The following is a 21,798-nucleotide window of genomic DNA, read 5'->3' as shown; positions in this document are numbered from 1 at the left end:
GACCCCTTGGTGCACGGGCTGATGCTCTAATCACTGAACAGTACTGGCCAGGGGCCTTCCAGTGTATTTTTTATGTCAGTTACAGTATTCTTCATTTTCAACTGGTCCTTTTTCATGGGTTCTATATCTTTTTTCATGCTGTTGTAGTTCTAAGTTTCTTGAGTGTTCTCGCAATCATTACTTTGAACTCTATATCTGATTATTTGCTTGCCACCATTTCATTTAGCTTTTTTTCTGGAGAATTGTCCTGTTTTTTCATTTGGGCCCTGTTTCTTTGTCTCCCCATTTTGATTGCCTCTTTGTGTTTGTTTCTATGTATTAGATAGATCTACTATGACTCCCTGTCTTCATAGGGTGGCCTTATGTAGTAGGTGAATCCCAGTGGTGTAGTATCCTTGATCTCCTGAGCTGGGTACTCTAGGAATATACCTTGTGTGGGTTTTGTGGGCCCTTCTGTTGTAATTAAGTCTTTTTTTAAATCTTTACCCTCGGATATATTTATTGATTTTTTTTTTAGAGAGAGATGGAGGGAGAGAGAGAAAAACATCAATGAGAGAGAGAAACATTGATTGGTTGACTCCCATATGCACCCCAACCGGGGATTGAACCTACAACTTAGGTATGTGCCCTGACTGGGAATCGATCCCACAACCTTTCAGAGTACGGGATGACACTCCAACCAACTGAGCTGCACCAGCCAGAGCTGTAATTGAGTCTTGATGTCTGTTGGCCCATTTGCGGGTTGGATCAATCCTCAGGCCTGCTGACTGAAGCTCAATTCTGACCACAAAGTGTGAGCTGCTGTGTAAGTGTTGACCAAAAAAGAAAAAAGAAAAGAAAAGAAAAAAGTGATATTCTTCTCAGTAGGGTTTAGCGCCTGCTGCAGTCGTCCTTTGCATATGCTGTTTGTGAAATTGATTGGATCCTGCTTTGATGTTGTATGAAGTTGGTCACTTGGTGTATTGGTTCTGGGCCTCTTTGGAGGGCCTCTCATCTAGACCAGTGTCTGATGTTGTCTGTGCCTGGCCCTCAGCAACCTGTTTGGAGCTACATGCAATCCACAGTTTGTGGCTGCCTCTGCTGTGCTTGGGTGCACATGGGGGAAGGACCAGGCTGCACTCGCAGGCCAGCTTTTATCAGCACTGGGCCCGATGTCAGGTCAGCAAACGTCCCAAGGCACTCCAAGATCCTCCTATGCCTGCCTCCACCTGCTGCCTGCCTGTTAGGCTCAGTTACTGAAAGAGCCTTTGATGGAATTGGGAGGATGTGGCTATGGGACCTCCCATGAAGGGCAGCTGCTGTGCTGTTCAGGCTCAGGGAAGGTGGTGGATATGGTCCCTGCCCCAGAACTGTAGGACACGGTCAGTCCCAGATTTTGCCCCAACCTCGGCGAGGCAGAGCCATTAGGCAGCAATCCATTGCCTCCAGAGCCCAGAGGTTGGGTCTACTGGAAGCCGGGAGGGTGGTTTTATTAGATCTCCTGTGAAAGGGCAGCATTGGTCAGGCTCATAGGAAAGTGGGGGGAATGGCCCGTACCCCAAAGTCAGACCACTTAGTCACTGACACCCACTGAGTCCACCTAGACTTCTACACCCCAGCCAAGGCAGCTGACTCCTCAGCAGGGCCTAATTTCCACAGGGTAGGGAGAGAGGTAGTCAACAGGGTGGGGTAGTTGCTTTCTGAGCAGGTTGATGCCACTCCGAGGGGTGTGCTCCACCCAAAAAAGATGATGACTACAGTATCGGAGAATGACTCAATATAGGGATTCTGGCGACTGTCCCCCAGCCCCCTCCCCAGAGCCACAAACCCCAGACTCTCCTCAGGCAACTCTAGTTTGCTTTGCCCTTTCTTGGCTGGAGCCCAGGTTGAGTGGTTGTGAATGAACTTTCTGCATTGGCCTTTTAATAGTGTGCCTGTGTCTCTAGTGGATTCCATCTCTCCCTGATGGACAGAAACCCTGCTGCTTTTCACAGCTGGATTTTATGTGGGCTCCTCTTTCTAGTTCTGGTACTTTGGGCTGGGAAGCCCAGCCTGGGGTTTAGGCCCCACGCTTCTCAGGGGGAACCTTTGCCACTGAGATATCCCTCCAGAACCTCAGCCACTGCCTATAGGAGCAGGGACAGCCCTTCTTGAGTCTGTGCCGTTCCTACCAGTCTCAATGTGGCTTCTTCTGTAAGTCCTTGGTTATAAGACTCTTCTTCAGCTAGTCTTCAGTTGGTTATTAAGGATGATTGTTTGTTAATTTAATTGTATTTCCAGTTTGGTCCTGGGACTGGGTGATTGTAGTTCCAGATACTCCGCCACCATCTTGAAAATCTAAACTCACAACATTTTTATTGTTGTTCTTCAAATTTTTATTAGTGAGATGTTAGACCTCTTGGATTTATTGTTTAATTTTCTTTTTTCCTTTCACATCATGTTACACTTTGTGTTTTTGTTTTTCCAACATTTATTCTCAGAATTGTCCCTTTCTCATAGCATCTTTTTATATTGTTGATACATTTTTCTTATTTTATTGCCCAAAGATATTAATTTTAGTTTCCCTGAAGTTTTCTTCTGCTTCCTGCAATGTCTATTTCCTCTAAGTTTATTTTATTATTATTTTTTTTTTTTTTTTTATTGATTTCTGACAAAGGGAGAGAGAGACAGAAACATCAATGATGAGAGTCATTGATTGGCTGCCTCCTACGTGCCTCTACTGGGGATCGAGCCTGCGACCCAGGCATGTGTCCTGACCAGAATCAAACCTTGATGTCCTGGTTCATGGGTCAGTGCTCAAACACTGAACCACACTGGCTGGGCCCCTGAGTTTATTTTTTCTGTTTGGTTCAGTCTTGCTTGCATGTTGGAAATGTCTAGGGATCCTTGGAGGTTCTAAAAGTTCTGAGTGCATAGGTGCCACTTACCCACTTGTAAGTTTCATTGCAGGGCAGTTAGGTGATTAATCAGCTCTTTCCTAGGAACCCCCAAATGCCAGTGTTTTTAGATCTTTTGTCTGTTGGGTAGTTTTCTCCTGAGAAGGATCCTCCAGGGTATAACTGAGAGTAAGTTTAAGGTCTCACTGTTCAGTAACAAACTTTTACTAATCCTCTTGTTTTCAGTGCCATGCCTCATATTTGCCCTTCTTTGTACCTAGTATCAAATCTTTAACTGTCCTTATGTAATTCTCTAAGGACTGTACCTCCTGCCTGCTACAGGTTGAGGGAAAGGCTTCACGATCTACCTCAAAACTTTGTGTTTTTAGTCCTCAAGTCCTTAACCCCAACTTCTGAACTATCTGATGCCTCAGTTCCTACTCCTTTCTGGCACTCAGCAGGGCAAATTGGCTTGTTTCTGGTCAGCATCTTCCTCTACAGGGAGCTTTCACCTTCCTCCCCTCTACTAAGACATTTAAATTCTTCCATCTGCTTTCTGTCTGTATATATTGTGTTTGGGGGCTACATACATCACCTCATTTTATTTCAGATTGAGTTTGTGTTTCTGTTTCTTGTTCTTATTGTTTTAGTGTGATTTTTATTTTTTTATTTTTTTAAAAAACGTATCTTTATTAATTTCAGAGAGAGGAAAGGAGGGGGAGAGAGAGAGATAGAAACATCAATGATGAGAGAGTCATTGATCGGCTGCCTAGCCTGCAAACCGGGCATGTGCCCTGACCGGGAATCAAACCCCGATCTCCTGGATCCTAGGTCGATGCTCAACCGCTGAGCCACGCCCAGCCGGGCTTTAGTGTGATTTTTAAAAGAAAGAGGAGGGCCCGGTTCAATTCCCAGTCGGGACACATGCCACGTTGCGGGCTCAATCCCTGATAGCAGGAGGCGGCCGATCTATGACTCTTTCTCATCATTGATGTTTTTATCTCTCTCTTTCTCTCTCTGAAATCAATTTTTTAAAAAAAAGAGAGGAGGCCATCTTGAAATCAGATGTCACTTAAAAATTTTAAATTCATTTTTAGCCAATTATTGCTTGTACTGTTTGTAATAGCAAAAGTTAAAACAACCTAAATATCTAACAGTAGGATAATTTTATTATATCTCTTAAGTTTTCTATATTGATTTTTATTCTTTAAGGAACTGTAAAAACTTAGAATATATACATGAGCAAAAAAAGAACAGAAAGCATCCATAAACACACCATTAACCATTGTTGGTATATATCTTTGGTGTGTATCCTTTCAAGTTATTTTCTATACATATAGAAATATGTCCTTTATCACCAAAAATGAAGTTATAATTTGTGCAGCTTACCGGAATTTACCTAAGAACTCTACAAATTATTGGATATTTGCGTGTTTTACCTCATATTGTAGGATATTGATCTATATTATAAGCAGTCCAGAAGTTTGCCATGATTTTAGTATCTACTGCAGGGGAAACTTGGTGTTTCTTCTATTTCTTTCATCCTAAGAATGGAAACTATGGTCTTGATAGAATCAAAAGTGAGAACTGTAGATCATTCTTCAGTTTTCTCCATGCACATTTTCTCCATTTGACTCTGAAGAATCACATGCTTTTTAAGCTACTGCTTCTATATAGCTGCATTGTTATTTAATCTTTGATTATATATAACATTTCATCTGATTTAAGAACCTATTCATTGAAAAACACACGACTTTTATTTCCATAAAGAAACATAAAAAACACTGCCAATTATATGACATGCCAATGATTGTAAGATGCAATTCAATTTCAAAGAAGTTAAAGAAAATTTAAGGGCTTTTTAGAATAAAAATATGGTATTTTTGTTCTCATTTATAATTGAAAATCTTTTAAATAACATACATAGTTATTCAGCAAATATATGTTAAATACCACTTAGTACTATTACTGCCTATAACTTAAAAAACCAATTTCTTAATCCTCACCTGAGCATTGGTTGTTGTTTTTTTAATTAACTTTTAGAGAGAGAGGAAGGGGGAAAGAGAGAGAAATGTGAAAGAGAAACAGGTGTAATTTCTGAAGTATGCTAAATCTAAAATGTATTTAATGCGCCTGGCTAGGCATGGCTCAGCTGTTGAGCATCGACCTTAGATCCAGGAGATCGTAGTTTGATTCCCAGTCAGGGCACATGCCCGGGTTGTGGGCTTGATCCCCAGTGGGGGGCATGCAGGAGGCAGCCAATCAATGACTACCTCTCATCATTGATGTTTCTGTCTCTCTTCCTCTCCCTTCCTCTCTCTGAAATCAATAAAGATTTTTTTTTTTAAATGCAACTTACTATAAAAAAAATAAAATAAAATAATAAAGTGTATTTAATCTTGGTGATCTTTCCCTGATTAACCTTTCCCCCTTTAAAATAGTCCTCAAGTCTCAACCCCTCCCCCCAATTTTATTGAACTACATGGCTGACACCTCACTTCTATCTTAGTTTGGCTTGTGGAGGCTACAGCTTACCTCTGACCCCTGTTATTTTTCAGGGCTTGTAGTAGAATGCCAACAAGAACGATCGCAGATAAAAAATAAAGAAATAGCTTTGCGTGTGTTGAGAGCTAAACTCTACCAGCAGATTATTGAGAAAGACAAGTGTCAACAACAAAGTGCTAGAAAACTGCAGGTAAGATTTGTTTGGTGTAATAATTTAATACCTCTGTACAAAAAGTTTTATGTGGGAAACATAGTATTTGTTTTTGATCAAATGGAAAACTCTTAGAGCATAGGGAAACATGCTGATTTGTAAATAAGCAATAATTTTAAATGCATTTGAACTGACAGATTATGACTAAAATTGGACATGCCCACTTGCAAGTGAGTAGATGACATATGCGTAAACTAAAAATTATTTCCCAGTTGTTTCTCTCCAGTGGTTACACATAACTTTTTTTAAGTTATTTATTTATTTATTTATTTATTGTTATTTTTTAATCCTCACTTAAGGATATTTTTTCCGTTACTTTTCAGAGGGAGTGGGGGAGAGAGAGAGAAGCATCAATGTGAGAGAGACGCATCAATTGGCTGCCTCGGGCATGTGGCCTGACCAGGGCTGGGGATTAAGCCTGCAACCGAGGTGCATGCCCTCGGCCAAAGTCCAAATCGGGACGGATGCTCTCAGCACTGAGCAGAACTGGCTAGGACTCTATCATAACTGTTTTGAAAGGAAATTAGTGTAAAAGACAACGTAATTCTCTGGAAATTAAGAGATTTTTAGATTTTTAAAATCTGAAAACCTATGCTTTTATTATAACTTTATGTGAGATCAAAAATACATGGCACTGCAAAAAACTGGTAACAGTGATTGCTAGATGGAGCCTGGGGACAGGGAGTAGAAGATTTATTTTTCATTATATGCCCTTTTATACTTTTGGAATTTTGTACTGTGTACATGCACAGTATTATTTCTTCAAATATATAAGTAGATGAGTTCTAAGCAAAATGAATAAATGTCATTGTTTTAGGTAAACAAAGTGTTGTATGATTTTAAATTCCAAAAAAGTAGTTTGTTTTTGAGAGAGAGTGGAAGAAAAAGTGGAATCCAGAAATAACTGTTCTTAGATCTGTATGCATCAGTAAATTTGGAAGATTTTGTGGCTTTAGGATAATCAGTTGCATAAAACTAAACATTGTTTTTTTTGCCTAGATGTCCTAGTCTTTTCTCACCTCTGCCCTTCTAGTTTCCCTTAACCACATTCTAATTTGCACGTAGCTAAAGCAACAGGATAAATAATATATTAATCTTCTGTTAGTGGTAACCCCAGGTTGTGGCACAGCACCAAGTGTATACATTTACAGGCAGGAATGCTCATTTACAAACCATTACTTCTTGGCTAATAAGTGATACCATAAATATTGTGAAAACTGCCACATTTGATTTAATGAAAAACATTGGGATTTACTTTCCATTTGACATTTTGGGACTAGACGTTTCACATAGTAATTTTTAAAATAAGTATTCAACATTGGCCTTATGCAAATTGTGTATCTTCTTCATCTGTTTTGAGAAACCAGAAAAGAGTTTAGGTAAACAAAGTGTTGTATGATTTTAAATTTTAAAAAAAGTAGTTTGTTTTTGAGAGAGAGTGGGGAAAAAGTGGAATCCAGAATGCTTCCCAATTAACTTGTCCATCTGTTTGAAATTTTCTTAGTTGATACTTCTAATGCTTAGAGTTTTTCTTCAGCTAATACATACAGTAGCTTTTATGTGGAAGGCATTATGCCAGGTTCTGAGCCCTGGCTCCGCTTATCACCTGAAGAGCTTTGCAGGTGCCTAGGCTTCACTCTTAGAGATTCTGCTGTAGTTGATCTGGGTAGGGTCCTGGGCATTGATACTGTGCTTTGAGGTAGTAGTTTCCGAACTTGGCTGGTTACAGAATGATGGATAGGAAATGTTTTAAAAATGCACAATCCCTGATTCAGTATGTCTGAGCTTGGGCTTTGGAATCTTTAATTAAAACTCTCCTGATGATCAGCCGTATTTAGGAGTTTTATTTCATATTATTTGCTTTAGAAAATAAGTTACAGAAATGTCTTTTTTGTCTTAAAAAGTGAAGTGAGAGAGAGGATATTGTATGCTGCGGAAGTAAGGGAGATGCACAGACTAAGAAGGTTACAGATAATCACAGCATAAGGCAAACTTTGGTGTGTGAAGATTCCAAGTGTGTGCAGTTTCAAAGAAGGCAGGTATCATATTTCAATTGTTGGGACCAGGACTGGCAGAGGTGGCAGAGATGGTTAGGAAAGGGCATCCCTTGAGATGAGGTTTTAGCAGAGTTCACGGGCACACATATTAATGATATGGTACAATAAATAGCATTATGAGGTACACATCATTTTCAGAAATAACATTGGGGAAGTTGGCCACATTATGAAGTGCCTTGAATTCTGAGTTGAGTCGTGTCTGCTTAGAAGATAAGGAACCAAAGAAGAAAATTGATCAGAAAACTACTTCAGGAAGGCTCACTAAGCAGGGTAACACAATGTCAGCAGAGAATTGCAAGATTAATCAGGAGATTTTACAGGAAGTAATGAGCCTTGAACGATAGTAGAAACAGAAAGGGCAGGATGTAATGAGAGACCCTTGGAACCATTGGAAGTGGGCAGTTAGAGAATGGGATGAGTTGAAGGTGGCATCAGTGTCTGTATCAAAGCCTGTCAGATAGTAAGCTCCCGTGAAATGTTTGTTATATTGCAGGATGTCAGAGTTTTCTACTTGGATCAAAGGGAACATTGTGGTGTCATTTATAGAAACCAGGAGGAAGAACTGATTGGGGTGGAAAGATAATTTGGTTTTATACATACGGAGTTTGAAGTACCAAAGAGATGTAAATTCTTTTCCCATAACTAAGCTTTAAAACCTGTAGTCTTAAACATTAAGTTCTGCTCATTTTTGCTCTTTGCTACTTTGTATATATAACTTTAGAAAATATTTAAACTGTTAAAATAGGAAAGTAATTTACAAGTACTGTTTTTTATTGTAAAAGAGGTAATCTTAAAGTTAAAATATGACTTGCTTTTTGTTATGGCACAGGTGGGAACAAGAGCCCAGTCAGAGAGAATTCGGACATATAATTTCACCCAGGACAGAGTCACTGACCACAGGATAGCATATGAAGTTCGTGATATTAAGGTACTATCACTGAGTATGCTTTATGTACCTTCGACTTTTGAAGAAAGTATAGTCCAATTCTAGACAGTAATGTCTAAATTTCAGCAAGTAATTTAAAATCACTAAGCCAGTTTATGTTAGGTAGTCCCCTAAAATTTGCAAACATTTTTATTAGTTTGCTGGTAAGAAACATGGTCTTTATGCCAGTTTGGAACAGCTATCTTGTAAATTCTAATTTTTTTGTTATGCAGCCACAATGTATTAACATATTTTAAATATAGCCATGCACCGCTTCACCAGGGGGATATGTTGTGAGAAATGCATCATTATGTGATGTCATCGTTGTGCAAACATCAGAGAGTGTACTTACACAAATTTAGATGATATAGGCTATTACACACCTAGTTATATGGAGCGCCTATTGCTCCTAGGCTGTAAGCCTTTTCAGCATGTTACTGTACAAAACAACATGAGATTACATCAAGCACAAAATTAAATGCTGCAATCAAGAGACATGGTAAACACGAGATGTAGGAGGTTGCTGCCAGTGTAACCGGGCATTCTGTTTTACAGCAAACATTTTTTTTAATCAGGAAAAAGAGTACACTCTAAAAATAACAATTAAAAGTATAGTACAGTAACTATATAAACCAGTAACATAGTTTATTATTATTATCAAGCACTATGTACTGCGCATAATTGTATGTGCTACTTTTATACGACTAGTAGCACAGTAGGTGTGTTTGCAGAAGCATCACCACAAACACAAGAGTAATTCGTTGTGCTAGTACCATAAAAGGGCTACAACGTTATGATGTCACTAGATGATGAGAATTTTTTTAGCTCCGTTGTAATCTTATAGGACCACTGTTGAATTGCAGTTTGCTGTTGACTGGAGTGGTGCTATGCAGCGTATGACTGTATACATGTGTATCAGTTTTCTATTGCTGCGTAACAAAGTACCACAAACTCTGGGCATGACAGAGCAGAGTTCACTGCTCCACGTCTCACAAGGCTGAAATCAGGGTGTTGGCCAGATCGCATACCTTTCTGGAGCTTAGAGCCCTCTTCTGGGCTCATGTGGTTGACAGAATTCCATTTCCTTCCATTGTAGGAGAGAGGCTCCCATTTTCTTGCTGGCCATCAGCTGGGCGATGCTGCTCGCTACTCTTCAGGACCCATGCAGTTACTTGCTATATGGTCCCTCCACATGCCCTCTCCCACTTTGAACCTCTTGCAGAAATGGCTCAGGCCCTTTTAAGTGCTCACATGTTTAGGTCAGGCCCACCTGGGTAACACTCCTTTTTAACTTAAAGTCAGCCTAATTACTGGAGTGATATTCCATCATAGCCACAGTTTTTGCCTGCAGTTAAGGGAGGGAATTATGCAAGGTGTGTGCACTAGAGGGCATCTTATGTGCCTGCGCACCACAAATGTGTATTCTTTAGATTGAGGTGTTACAGTTATAATGTTGAGGAAAAGACAATGTCAGTTTGGTTCGAATGTTAACCTTACTAAATCCCATCTGGCCAGGACCACTGACATTAGTACATTAATGATGAAGCACAGAAAAATTTCCCTTTTGCTTCCACTGAGGGCTCAGTGAACTAGGTCCTTTACAGGACTGCGTGGAAAAAGCAGGAGACACAGTTTTTATCCTTTCCTTGGTGCAGGGATACCTAGGGGCTCTGTCACTTGATTCTAGTCTATTTTGTACTCAAAATTAAAGTTCTAATTTTACAAAGGAAATGTCTACTTATTTATTGATTGATTTTTAAGGAAGGGGAGAGAGAGAGAAACATTGATTTGTTGCTCCACTTAGTTATACATTCATTGGTTGATTCTTGTGTGTGCCCTGACTAGGGATGAAACCTGCAACCTTGTTGTATCAGGACTGTGTTCCAACCAGCTGAGCGACCCAGGGCTACATTTTCTAGTATTTAGAAATTTCTGTGTGTCTTATGCCATTTCCTCTGTTTTCTCAGCAATTTAAGGCTGCCTTGCATAGGAACTTAAGTGCCTTGTTGAAAAGGAGAAAATATTTGCCAACTTCCCTTTCCTCAGGAAACACACCGTAATAACCAAACACATTTGATCATATTGTTCTAATTACACCACAATCTTTCAGTTATTTTTCTAGTAGTGGTGATGATTTTCTATGAGACAGTGACATTCTTATAACTAGTAATATATTTTAGAAGGGCACATAGGTGCTCGGTATAGTATTTCGCCATGAAACGGAAGCAGGTTAACTGGCTTTTATAGTTATAAAATATCTGACTTTGGCCTAAATAGTAACATGTTATTACTAACCAAACAAGCACATCAGAATCAGAAATTACAGGAAAATCATATTGGTATGCTCTAATAATCACTAACCAGCTTATTGGAAAAAAAGAAAACATTCCATATTAGTGAAAGGAAAAAATGGCATAAAAAGTGTTGTAGTAAAGCATTAAAGTCTGCATGCAGGAAAGACACTAGTTTAGGAACTGAATAGTTAAGTAACTGAATAGTTGTGAAAGTGGCAAGAAAAGTGGCAAGGGCCTTAACCCCAGGGCAACTACTATAAGACAATGGAAGGAGTGGAGAGAAAAGAAAGTGGATGCCTGTGGGACTCTGTTCTCTCCTTATTATCTAGACCTTCTCTCTATTCCACCCACATAGTTCCTGATGGAACTGCTATGTTCTTACATGATCATGACCCTGACCCAAGACAATACTTGATTTGTTTGAAGTTTGAACACGTCCTAGCCAATAAGTTCCTTCCCAGGATTTTTAAACACAGAGGGTCATCCTCTCCCTTGGTGACTAAAGCTGAAATACATAAGTTTACAAGAGGTTAGAAGCCACATTTCCAGCCATGGAGAGAAAGCAATCTTCAGTGAGAAAAGAATGAAGCTGATATAGTGAAAGGGGCAAAAATGAGAACTGGATGGAAAATATCCTAATGAGATGAATTCCCATATTCATTTACTCCTGAGGCCCAGCTGCATTGCCAGGGTGGTGGCAGCAGCCCTGTACCTCCCTACCCTTGGTGTCTGTAAGGTCACCCAGTGTTCCTATGAATTCCCTTGTAGGTATTTTTATTTTTAGTTATGTAGATTATAAGTACAGGCTTCCATGTGATACACTATTTTGTATTTTTATTGTTTCTCAAAGTCCTTGCGCACATTTCTTAGCATCAGCCTACTTCTTGTCCTATATTCCATTTACACTGGAAATTTCCCCTGCCTTGCGCCTTAATGTACAGTTGACCTTTGAACAACACAGGGGTTAAGGATGATGAGCCCTCATGCATTCAAAAATCCATTTATGACTTTTGATTGACTCCTCCAAAACTTTACTAATAGCCTGCTGTTGACCAGAAGCCTTACGAGTAACATAAACAGTTGATTAACACATAATACATTATATGCATTGTATACCATGTTCTTGTAATAATGTAAGCTAGAGAAAAGAAAATGCTATTAAGAAAATCATAAGGTTCATCTGTGAGTTTTTTTAGATTGTAGCAAATCTCCAAAAGATTTGCCAATATATTTGAAAAAAATCTGCATGTAAGTGGATCCACTCAGTTTAAGCCCATGTTGTTCAAGAGTCACCTATACTTTGTTTCCAGGTCTTTCTTCATACTTATTCCTTATTTTTTTCATTCATTTTTTATTACTATGAAACAGTAATTTTCATTACTCTTGGCATATTTTTTATGTGTATGTTTTTTTTCTTTTTTTTAAAGTTTATTTATCTTTATTGTTGAAAGTATTACAAATGTCCCCCTTTTTTTCCCCATTGATCCCTTTCACCCTGTACTCCTCCCCCCAGGCCTTCACCACACTATTGTCTGTGTGTGTGGGTTATGCATAAATGCATATAAGTTCTTAGGTTAATCTCTCCCCACTCACCGAGCCACCCCTGCCTTCCCTCTGAAATTTGTCAGTATGTTCCATGCTTCTATGTCTCTGGATCTATTTTGTTCATCAGTTTATTTTGTTCATTAGGTTCCACATATGAGTAAGGTCATGTGATACTTCTCTTTTTCTGACTGGCTTATTTCACTTAGCATAATACTCTCCAGGTCCCACCATGATGTCTCATAGGGTAAGGGATCCTTCTTTTCTACAGCTGCATAATATTCCATGGTGTAAATGTCCAAGAAGATGCTTGGTATGATTTCACTCTTCTTGAACTGTAGAGACTTGTTTTGTGTCCTAACATGTGGTCTGTCTTTGAGAATGTCCCATGTGCACTTGAGGAGAATGCCTATTATGCAGCTTTGGGGTGAAATATTCTGTAAATATCAGTTAAATCCATCTGATCTAGTGTGTCAGTTAGAGTCACTGTTTTCTTGTTAATTTTTTTTGTCTGGAAGAAATATCCAGTAAGTTAGTGGGGTGTTAAAGTCTCCTACTATGACTGTATTGCTGCCCATCTCTCCTTTAAAATCCTCCAGAAGTTTTTTTTGTGGATTTTTTTTTCCAGCCTGTGTGAGTCTTTTGTTCTAAGGTGGGTGTCTTGTAGACAGCATATATTTGGGTCATATTTTCTTTTTTTCACATTTTTATTGATTTCAGAGAGAGGAAGGGAGAGAGAGAGAGATAGAAACATCAGTGATGAAGAGAGTCATTGATCGGCTGCCTCCTGCACACCCCCTTCTGGGGATTGAGCTCGAAACCCAGGCATGTACCCTGACCAGGAATGAAACCAAGATCTCTTGGATCATAGGTTGATGCTAACCGCTGAGCCATGCTGGCCAGGCGGGGTCATGTTTTCTTATCCATTCAGCTACCCTATGGTTTTTTATTGGAGCATTTAATCCATTTATATTTAAGGTTATTGATGGTATGTACTATTGCCATTTTATTTCTTTATGCCTATGTTTCTCATTCTCTTTATTTCTTAATTTCCTCCATAGTTTCAATTTCTTTTCTCATGCTTTTGAGCATTTTTATGATCAGTATTCTGGACTCTGTATTTGATAGATTGCTTATCTCTATTTCCTTTAGTTCTTCTGGAGAATTCTTTTGTTCTTTCATTGGGGACTTGTTTTTTGGGGTTTTTTGGTCCCCCCACTTTGACTGCCTATTTGGATTTATTTCTTTGTATTAGGTAGATCTGCTAAGACTCCCAGTCTTTTGGAGGGTCTCTGGTCCAGGCCAATGTCAGATGCTGTTTGTGACTGGCCTTGAGTACCCTGTTTAAAGCTTTCCACACTCCACAGCTTGTTGTTCCCTCTGCTGGGGCTGGGGGCTGGGTGTATTTGGACAGGACCAAAATGCTCACCAAGGTCTGCTTTCCCAAGCCCTGTGTCCAGAAACAAATCAGGCAAAGACCCAAAGCACCCAGAGGGTGATTGTTATTCAGTCTCTTAATGAGCCTCAGGCTGTAGAAACTCCATGGGGTGGGGCAATTGCTTCCACTCCCAGGCAAAAGCTGCTTAGATGGTAAATGTCTGCCTGGGAAAGATACCCTTTGCTGTATGGGGGAATGACTAGGCACAGGAATCCACATGGCTGCCCTCTGAGCTCTGTTCCCCAAGCCAGCAATCCAGGATTCTCCTCACACTGCTCCAGTCTACTCTTCCCTCCCTCTGCTGGAGCCCAAGGTGAGTGGCTGCGCACAAAATTGTGTGTGTTGGCTCTTTAAGAGGGTGCTTGAATTTCCAGCCATTTCTCTCTGCCAGACAGAAACCTGGCTGCTTTTCACAGCCAGATGTTATGTGAGCACCTTCCTCAGTTCTGGTGCTCTTGGCTGGGAAGCCCAGCCTGGGGTTTAGGCCCCAGAGTCCTCAGTGGGAACCCCCTCAGCTGAGATCTCCCTCTGGACCTTTAGCTGCTGCCCACCCTCTTGTGCCTCCTCACTTCCTGCCAGTCTCTATGTGGGCTCCACTTTTCCTCCTTGGTTATGAGTGTGCTCTCCAGCTAGTCTTCAGTCGCAGTTGATTATTCGGGGTGGTTTTTCTCTATTTTAGTTGTAATTCCAGTTAGGTCCCAGGAGAGTGTCAGTGTAGCTTCCACTCAGTCTGCCACCATCTTTAATCTCCTGATTCTTTTGACTATAATGCTCTGCTTGTCTCTGTTGGAGAAATACTATTTGATTTTTAAGATCTAATTCAAACTTTTTCTTTCCCTGATGACACCTTCTTTCCAAAATAATGGCTCCCTTAAGACCCTTTCTTCTTTTCTTTGATAGAGTGGGAGGGAGAAAGGGGGAGAGAGAAAGAGAGAGGCATTGATTGGTTCCCTCCCGCCTGTGCCCAGGGAACATGCCTGCAACCTAGATACGTGCCCTTGACTGGGAATCGAACCAGAGAGCCTTCAGTGTGAGGCTGACACTCTATCCACAGGCCCACACGACCAGCGCAAAACCTTCTTTATTTTTAAATTTCTTGCACAATATTATGATGCATACCTATTGCCTAGCTCCCCACTAAATTATGAGCTTCTGAAAAGTAGGAACTATAGCTCCTTCCTCTTTAATCATTTTATCTTTAGCACTCAAGTTAATCCAATTGAGCTGTGAATGTGATGTGGTTATTAGGAAGACATAATCCTAGCTACATAATTTCCAAATGAAGAAGTCACCGTGACAATGCTATAATAATTTGAGATCCAGACACACTAAATTTATAAGAAATTTTCATATTATGCTCAAAGTGTATAAATCTTAATTAAAAATTTTCATTATAGTGCTTTTACTTTCTGTTTAATTTTTAAGTTTTATTAAGTTTCACTATATGCCAGTGTTTAGTGGAATACAAAGATAGTAAGGCATTCTTTCCCCCTACAGTTTAACTTGAGAGATAACTTAAGTGTATACACTTAACCTAAAATTCAACTTTAAGACCATTCAGGAAAGACTAAATGTAAGATAGTTCATGCCAACAGCAAAACTTTAAATGTTCTGTGTTCTGGATGCCCACATTAAAATATTTCCATGAAACCAATGTCTAGACTTTGAGCATTTCTAAAATATGAGAATGTGCTAATTCATTGATGCCAACAACTGTAACAAAACTTCTTTAACACCGGAAACGTACTTGAAGTTATCATTTTAGTCATTTCTCGGAAAGGGACTTTATGGAAGACTATAGGGAGGTCTAATTGAAACAGTGTTCATTCAGTGGAATTATTTGGAGGTTAACATAAGAGAGAAAAAATTTTCTGAACTTTTTATTTTGAAGTTTTCAAGCACACGTTTGAAGACATGTTCAATATACACCCTGTACCTAGATGCAACAGTTGTGAACATTTTGCTGTGTCTGCCTTCTCTTCCTCCACTCTCTCTCTATACACACCAGTATTGCTATCAAACCATTTGAAAGCAAGTTGTACACCTCAAGATACTTGTCCCCTAAATATTCAAGCGTAAATATTTTTTATTACACAAGACTTCCGGATTTTAAGACTCCTGTACAGTATTTCCAGTTTAAGAAAAAAAAAAAAAAAATTATAAACCACTTATGGATTAAGGAATTTATTTTATTTTATTATTTTTTGTAATCCTCACTGGAGGATATTTTTTCCATTGCTTTTCAGAGAGAGTAGAAGGGAGGGAGAGAGAACAGTGATGTAAGAAAGACACATCGATTGGTTGCCTCCCGCATGAGCCCCAGCCAGGGCCAGGGATCGAGCCTGCCACTGAGTTACGTGCCCTTGGCTGGAATCAAACCCAGGACCCTTTAGTCCAAGGGCTGACCCTCTAACCACTGAGCCACACCAGCTAGGGGTGGATTAAGTAATTTAAATTTGGGGGGGGTTGGCATGAGATGTGTGAGCTGGAATGTTCTGGGGGGCTTTAGCTGAGCCAGATCCAGAGTATTCGGCAAGACAGAGGATGTCAAGGAACAGTCTGTACTTTAGCCTGGCAACAGGATGCCTGGGGCATTAGGGCATTTCAGTCGTCTTTTCCCTTGTGAAATAACGTGATCTGAATGAAAAGGATGGCATTTTCAGGACAAGAATAAGAAGCCTTATTTTTCTAGGGTACAAGAGGAGAAAGGATTCAGCAAATATATCCTCCCTAAGGTGGTTTGAGAACTTAGAACTGTTTTGTCAGAAAAGTCAAGCAGAGAGGAATATTCAAGAGAGGGGGATGGTAAATTTCAAAAGATGATTCAGATCTCTGTTTTGTTGTCTCCAGAGTTATTGGAAAAATCCAAATTCTACAAGATTGATTTTTAAACAAAATACAAATTTAAACAGTTTAAGATAGAATATGCCCTAGCTGGTTTGGCTCAGTGGTTAGAGCGTCGGCCCTCAGACTGAAGGATCCTGGGTTCGATTCTGGCCAACAACACATACCTCAGTTGCAGGCTTGATCCCTGGCCCTGGTAGGGATGTGTGCGGGAGGCAGCCAATCGGTGTGTCTTTCTCACATCCATGTTTCTCTCTCTCTCTCCCTCCCACTGTCTCTGAAAAGCGATGGAAAAGATATCCTCAGGTGAGGGGTTAAAAAAAAAAAAAGATAGAATATAATTCTATTTACTATTTTGCATTCACTTTTTACATAAAAAGCCATACTAACCAGAGTTATGTGGTATAGGACAGGTTACTTGTTCTCCTTATATGCCTTTTTTTCCCATCTAAAATTAAACACTTTTTTCCATCTGTTAATTCAGGACTTTATAACATGGTAAAATTTAGTGATGTAAGATTTTTCAACTACTTTGTAAACCCCCATTTAAAGACAAAGTATTGTTAACTATGTTGCACTTAGGCTTAAACTGCTACTTTTCAATAAAAATGAAGAATACGACTCAATAACAATGAGCATCCTTCTAAGTTAGCAGTTGTAGTCATTATATTATAGATTAATAATTCTTTGTTGCTATTAAACAATGACTGTAAAGAGACGAAATAAATATACACTTAAGTCTTTGCTTCATTTCTTCTTTATTTCTACTAATCAGATTTTCGTAACTCTCTTACCAGAAATTTTTATGTGGGGAGAAGTGCCTGGATCAGCTAATTCAGCGACTGCTTCAATCAGCAGAGGAAGAAGCCATTATTGAATTTTTGGATGAAAACCTTAAATCAACAAAATGCTGATTTATTATTTATTATTACATAAATGAAATGGACCTATGCCAGGAAGCTGACTGAGGCATGGGAATCTTTGAGAATGTTCATAAAGTACAGCTAAAAATACACAATACTTACAGATAGGTTTTTGGGTTTTTTTTAATTCTTACCCAAGGATATGTTTATTGATTTGAGAGCGAGAGAGAGAGAAACATTGATGTGAGAGAGAAACATTGACCGGTCACCTCCCACACGCGCCCTGCCTGGGGATCCAAACGGCACCCTAGGTATGTGCCCTGACTGGGAATTGAACCCATGACCTTTTGGTGTACAGGACGATGTTCTAACCAACTGAGCCACCCAGCCAGGGCCATACAAATGTATTTTTTAATGAATCAAGTCACATTTCTTGACCTAAAAGTTTATTTAGGTTTTCTGTAAAGTACACACTGTAGAAAACAAGCATACATCATTGAAAAGAAAGTCGAGAATTATGTGATTTCGGAAAGATCATTTGTTCTTTTTATATGCCTTTGTTTTAACCATCTATAAATTAATTTAAACACATTTTTCTCTATTCAGGACTTTATAACATGGTAGGATTTAGTGATATAAAATTTGTAACTTTGTAAACCCCTATTTAAAGACAAAGTATTGTTAATCATGTTACAGTTAGGGATTAAACTGCTACTTTTCAATAAAAAATAAATAAAAGTTGTAAAGAATATGAGTCAATAACAGTAACCTCTAGAATACAGATTGTAGAGCTCTTTGAGAGCTGAATGAATTCTCTATCCAAACCACGAGCCAATATTTGAGGTAGACTCTCGCTTGGCTTCTCTTACTGTTCTTCGGCTTAACGTCATGAGCACGGGCAGGTGTGGTGTGAATTGAGTAATTGACTGCGGTTGGTTTTGTGCAGTGATATATAAAACCTAGTCCTTACCTCGCAGAGATTCCAGTTGAGTGAGGGAGCCCAAAGAAAATCGCCAGCCCGATACCGAGTGGCATGATGTGCAGCAGTCCTCGCTGTCCACGGAGGATACGTTCCCAGGCCCCCCGTGAGTGCCTGAAACCGCCGTAGTTCCTCGTGTCGTGTCACACCGCTGCAATGTCGACGAGAAAACACGATTCCCCGCCAGAGCCACCGTCCGTGGAGTCTGCACATTCTCCCATGTCTGCATGGGTTTCTCTGGGCACTGGTTTCCTCCCACATCCCAAAGATGTGCACACGAGGTGACTGGCCTCTAAATTGTCCCAGGCTGAGTGGATGTGGGGGTGAGTGCGCCCTGCAACGGGAAGGTGGCCTGTCAGGGTGAGTGCCGCTGTTCGCCCTGAGCTACTGGAATAGGCTCTCGCCTCCTCGGACCCTGAACTGGAATAAGCAGGCTGGAAAAGGATCATCTCACTTGTTTTTATTAATCTTTCTTAAATGTACACATAGCTATTTATTTCAGTGCTTAATAGAAGTGTTTTGGGTCTTTATTTAGAAGTTGGGCGATGTGTTTGTGACCAGAAATGTGCTGTAGGAATGTAACTCTTGTTTACATCAATTAGCCCGTGGTAAAATGGTTTCATCATACATTGTTTCAACCTGAAGTTTTCAAGAACCTATGGATGATGTTAAGTGAGGACTTACTGTATATACTATGTGTTTTCTATACCTACATACCTATGATAAAGTTTAATTTATAAACTTAGGCACAGTAAGACATTAACAACAATAACATAATAAAACAGGAAAATTCTGACAGTATACTGTAATAAAAGTTATGTGAATGTGCTCTTCTGGTACTGTGCTCACCCTTGTGATGACGTGAGATGATAAAATGCCTGTGTGATGAGACAAAGTGAGGTGGATGGCGTAGGCATTGTGATGGAGCATTAGGCTACCGTAAGGGTTACTCGAACATAAAGCACTTCAGCCCTAGCGTGTTTGGCTCAGTGGTAGAGCGTTGGCCCAGGCACTGAAGGGTCTCAGGTTCAATTCCTGGTCAGGGCACATGCCCAGGTTTTGGGCTCAATCCCCAGTGGGAGGCACACAGGAAGGGGCCAATTGATGTTTCTCTCTATTCCTCTTTCTGTTTCTCTAAAATCAATAAAAATCACATATATATATATATATATATATATATATATATATATATATATATATATATATATTTCTAATCCTCACCTGAGGATATTTTTTCCATTGCTTTTCAGAGACAGTGGAAGGGGGGGGAGAGAGAGAGACAGAGAGAGACATTGATGTATCCGATTGGTTGCCTCCCACATGAGCGCCAGCCTGGGCCAGGGGTCAAGCCTGTAACCAAGGTATGTGCTCTTGATCGGAATCGAACCCAAGACCCTTCAGCCGATGGGCTGACACTCTAACCACTGAGCCAAACCAGCTACAGCTCAATAAAAAACCTATTTTTAAAAAATACCAATGGTATATTTTACAGATCTAGAACAAATATTCCAAAAATTTATGTGGAACCAAAAAAGATGCTGAATAGCCTCAGCAATCTTAAGAACAAAGTTGGAGGTATCATAATACCTGATATCATACTATACTACAAGGCCATTGGAATAAAAACAGCCTGGAGCAGGAATATAGATCAATGGAACAGAACAGAGCGCCCAGAAATTTACCCCACCCCTTTGTGGTCAATTAATATTTGACAAAGGTGGCAAGAGCATGCAATGAAGTGAAGACAGTCTTGTCAATAAATGGTGTTGGGAAAATTGGAAAAGTAGATGCAAAAAAATATGAAACTAGACCACCAACTTACATCATACACAAGAGCAAACTCAAAATGGATAACAGGCTTAAATGTGCCCTGGCGGGTTTGGCTCAGTGTTTTTGGTCCACACAGTGAGGCATTTATGAATTGCTTCCAGTACTCAATGCACAGTTCCAATAATCCATGTGCAGTGTTTTAAAATCTTACATATTATTTGTTCTTTATATATTAAAATTATGTATTGAATCTAAAAATGCTAAACTTTATATTATTTTATGTCATTTCATAATAATTATTTACCAAAAATTGTTATCTTGGAATAGTATATCTTACAAAAACAACTTTTTAAAATCAATTACATTATAATCAAGTCTATAACCATGCCATTTTAAGTTTTGTCATTATTTTACTCTGATACATTTACAAATATGTTACATTTTGGAAAAACTTGTGAAAAGGACTCTGACTCTAAATTACAGATTTCTAAGCAGGTCATCTCTTTGAAATAGATAAAGATTTATAGAACTCTACAGAATAACTGGATTCATGGAAATACTGGCAAATAATCAGGACAAAAATTTGTTATATGGGACTGAATGAACAGAATTATTATTGTTATGACTTTGTTCAAAATATTGCTGATTTTTAAAAGAAATCTTTTTGTTTTCCAGATATTAGAAAACTTGTGTCCCGTCCCCCCCCCAGAACAGTTTGGTAAATTATACCCTCATAAACAACATTGAAGCATTTATATTTTTCTCCCTACCTAATCCCTCCAAAATTTGGTAACTCTTCAAGGAGTATTATTTTCATGATAATACATTTACACAAGTCTAATAAGAATCTGTTCTCTTTATAATAGGACACATAAAACCAGGTTCCAATTGTGGTTTTATTAACCAAGTCTTTGACTAGAATGTTATAATCAAGAGAGACATTCCTGGACTCTGGATGTCACCCAAAAAGCTTTAAAAAATAAAAATTGACTTTAAAGCCAATAAAAGCTCTTTGGAAAAATGGCCTGATACCTTGCTTATTTACATGGTTCATAGCAGTCTTTCCAAGTAAGGAACGACTGCTTTCCTTAAAGATGCCAAAAAAAGAACCTGAAGACATTTTGGGGACCTCAAGAACTTGAAAAATCCACCCTATAGGTACTGCTGGCAAAGCCAGATGGCAACTGTGTGGCTTGGCTTCTGCGCCCTTTGGGGCTGACAAGCTCAATCTAAAGATTCCTTTAAGTGAAATTCCAACAAAGATTTTAAAAAGTCTATATAATCAATGCTACTCTTGTATTTATGCAAATAATCAGGTGAAATTAAAATGGGACTTAATACAGTCTCTTTAATGAGAAATGAAATAATTTTAGGGGAAAAAATGTGTTTCAATAAAAATCACAATGCCCAATTGTGAATATTGGACTGTAGTGCAATTGATTGTCTTCAAAGTTTAAAATTTTGTTTTTAGTCTATAAACTGAACAAATTCCTGAATTCTAGTTGTCTTCAACCC

At 39.2% G+C, this 21,798-nt stretch overlaps 1 protein-coding gene across 4 annotated transcripts in view; it reads left to right on the top strand.

Annotated features, from left to right (window-relative positions):
* Positions 1-18,283, top strand: part of MTRF1 (mitochondrial translation release factor 1) — a 50,087-nt gene extending 31,804 nt beyond the window's left edge. For 2 of the 4 annotated variants that reach the window (XM_016205408.2, XM_016205407.2), the window contains 3 exons: positions 5,414-5,550; positions 8,458-8,556; positions 17,469-18,283. In XM_016205408.2, coding sequence (XP_016060894.1) covers positions 5,414-5,550; positions 8,458-8,556; positions 17,469-17,585 — 353 coding nt within the window. In that variant the 3' untranslated portion in view covers positions 17,586-18,283. Of the gene's footprint in view, positions 1-5,413; positions 5,551-7,475; positions 7,500-8,457; positions 8,557-17,468 lie in introns of those variants that run through there. The other 2 variants (XM_016205409.2, XM_016205410.2) reach the window with 2 other exon arrangements.
* Positions 18,284-21,798: the final 3,515 nt, after the last annotated feature.

Source organism: Miniopterus natalensis, chromosome 2, assembly GCF_054644295.1.
Source record: "Miniopterus natalensis isolate mMinNat1 chromosome 2, mMinNat1.hap1, whole genome shotgun sequence".
Taxonomy (NCBI): domain Eukaryota; kingdom Metazoa; phylum Chordata; class Mammalia; order Chiroptera; family Miniopteridae; genus Miniopterus; species Miniopterus natalensis.
The sequence above is the reverse complement of the archived record's forward strand: the minus strand, read 5'-3'. Positions and strand labels throughout refer to the sequence as shown.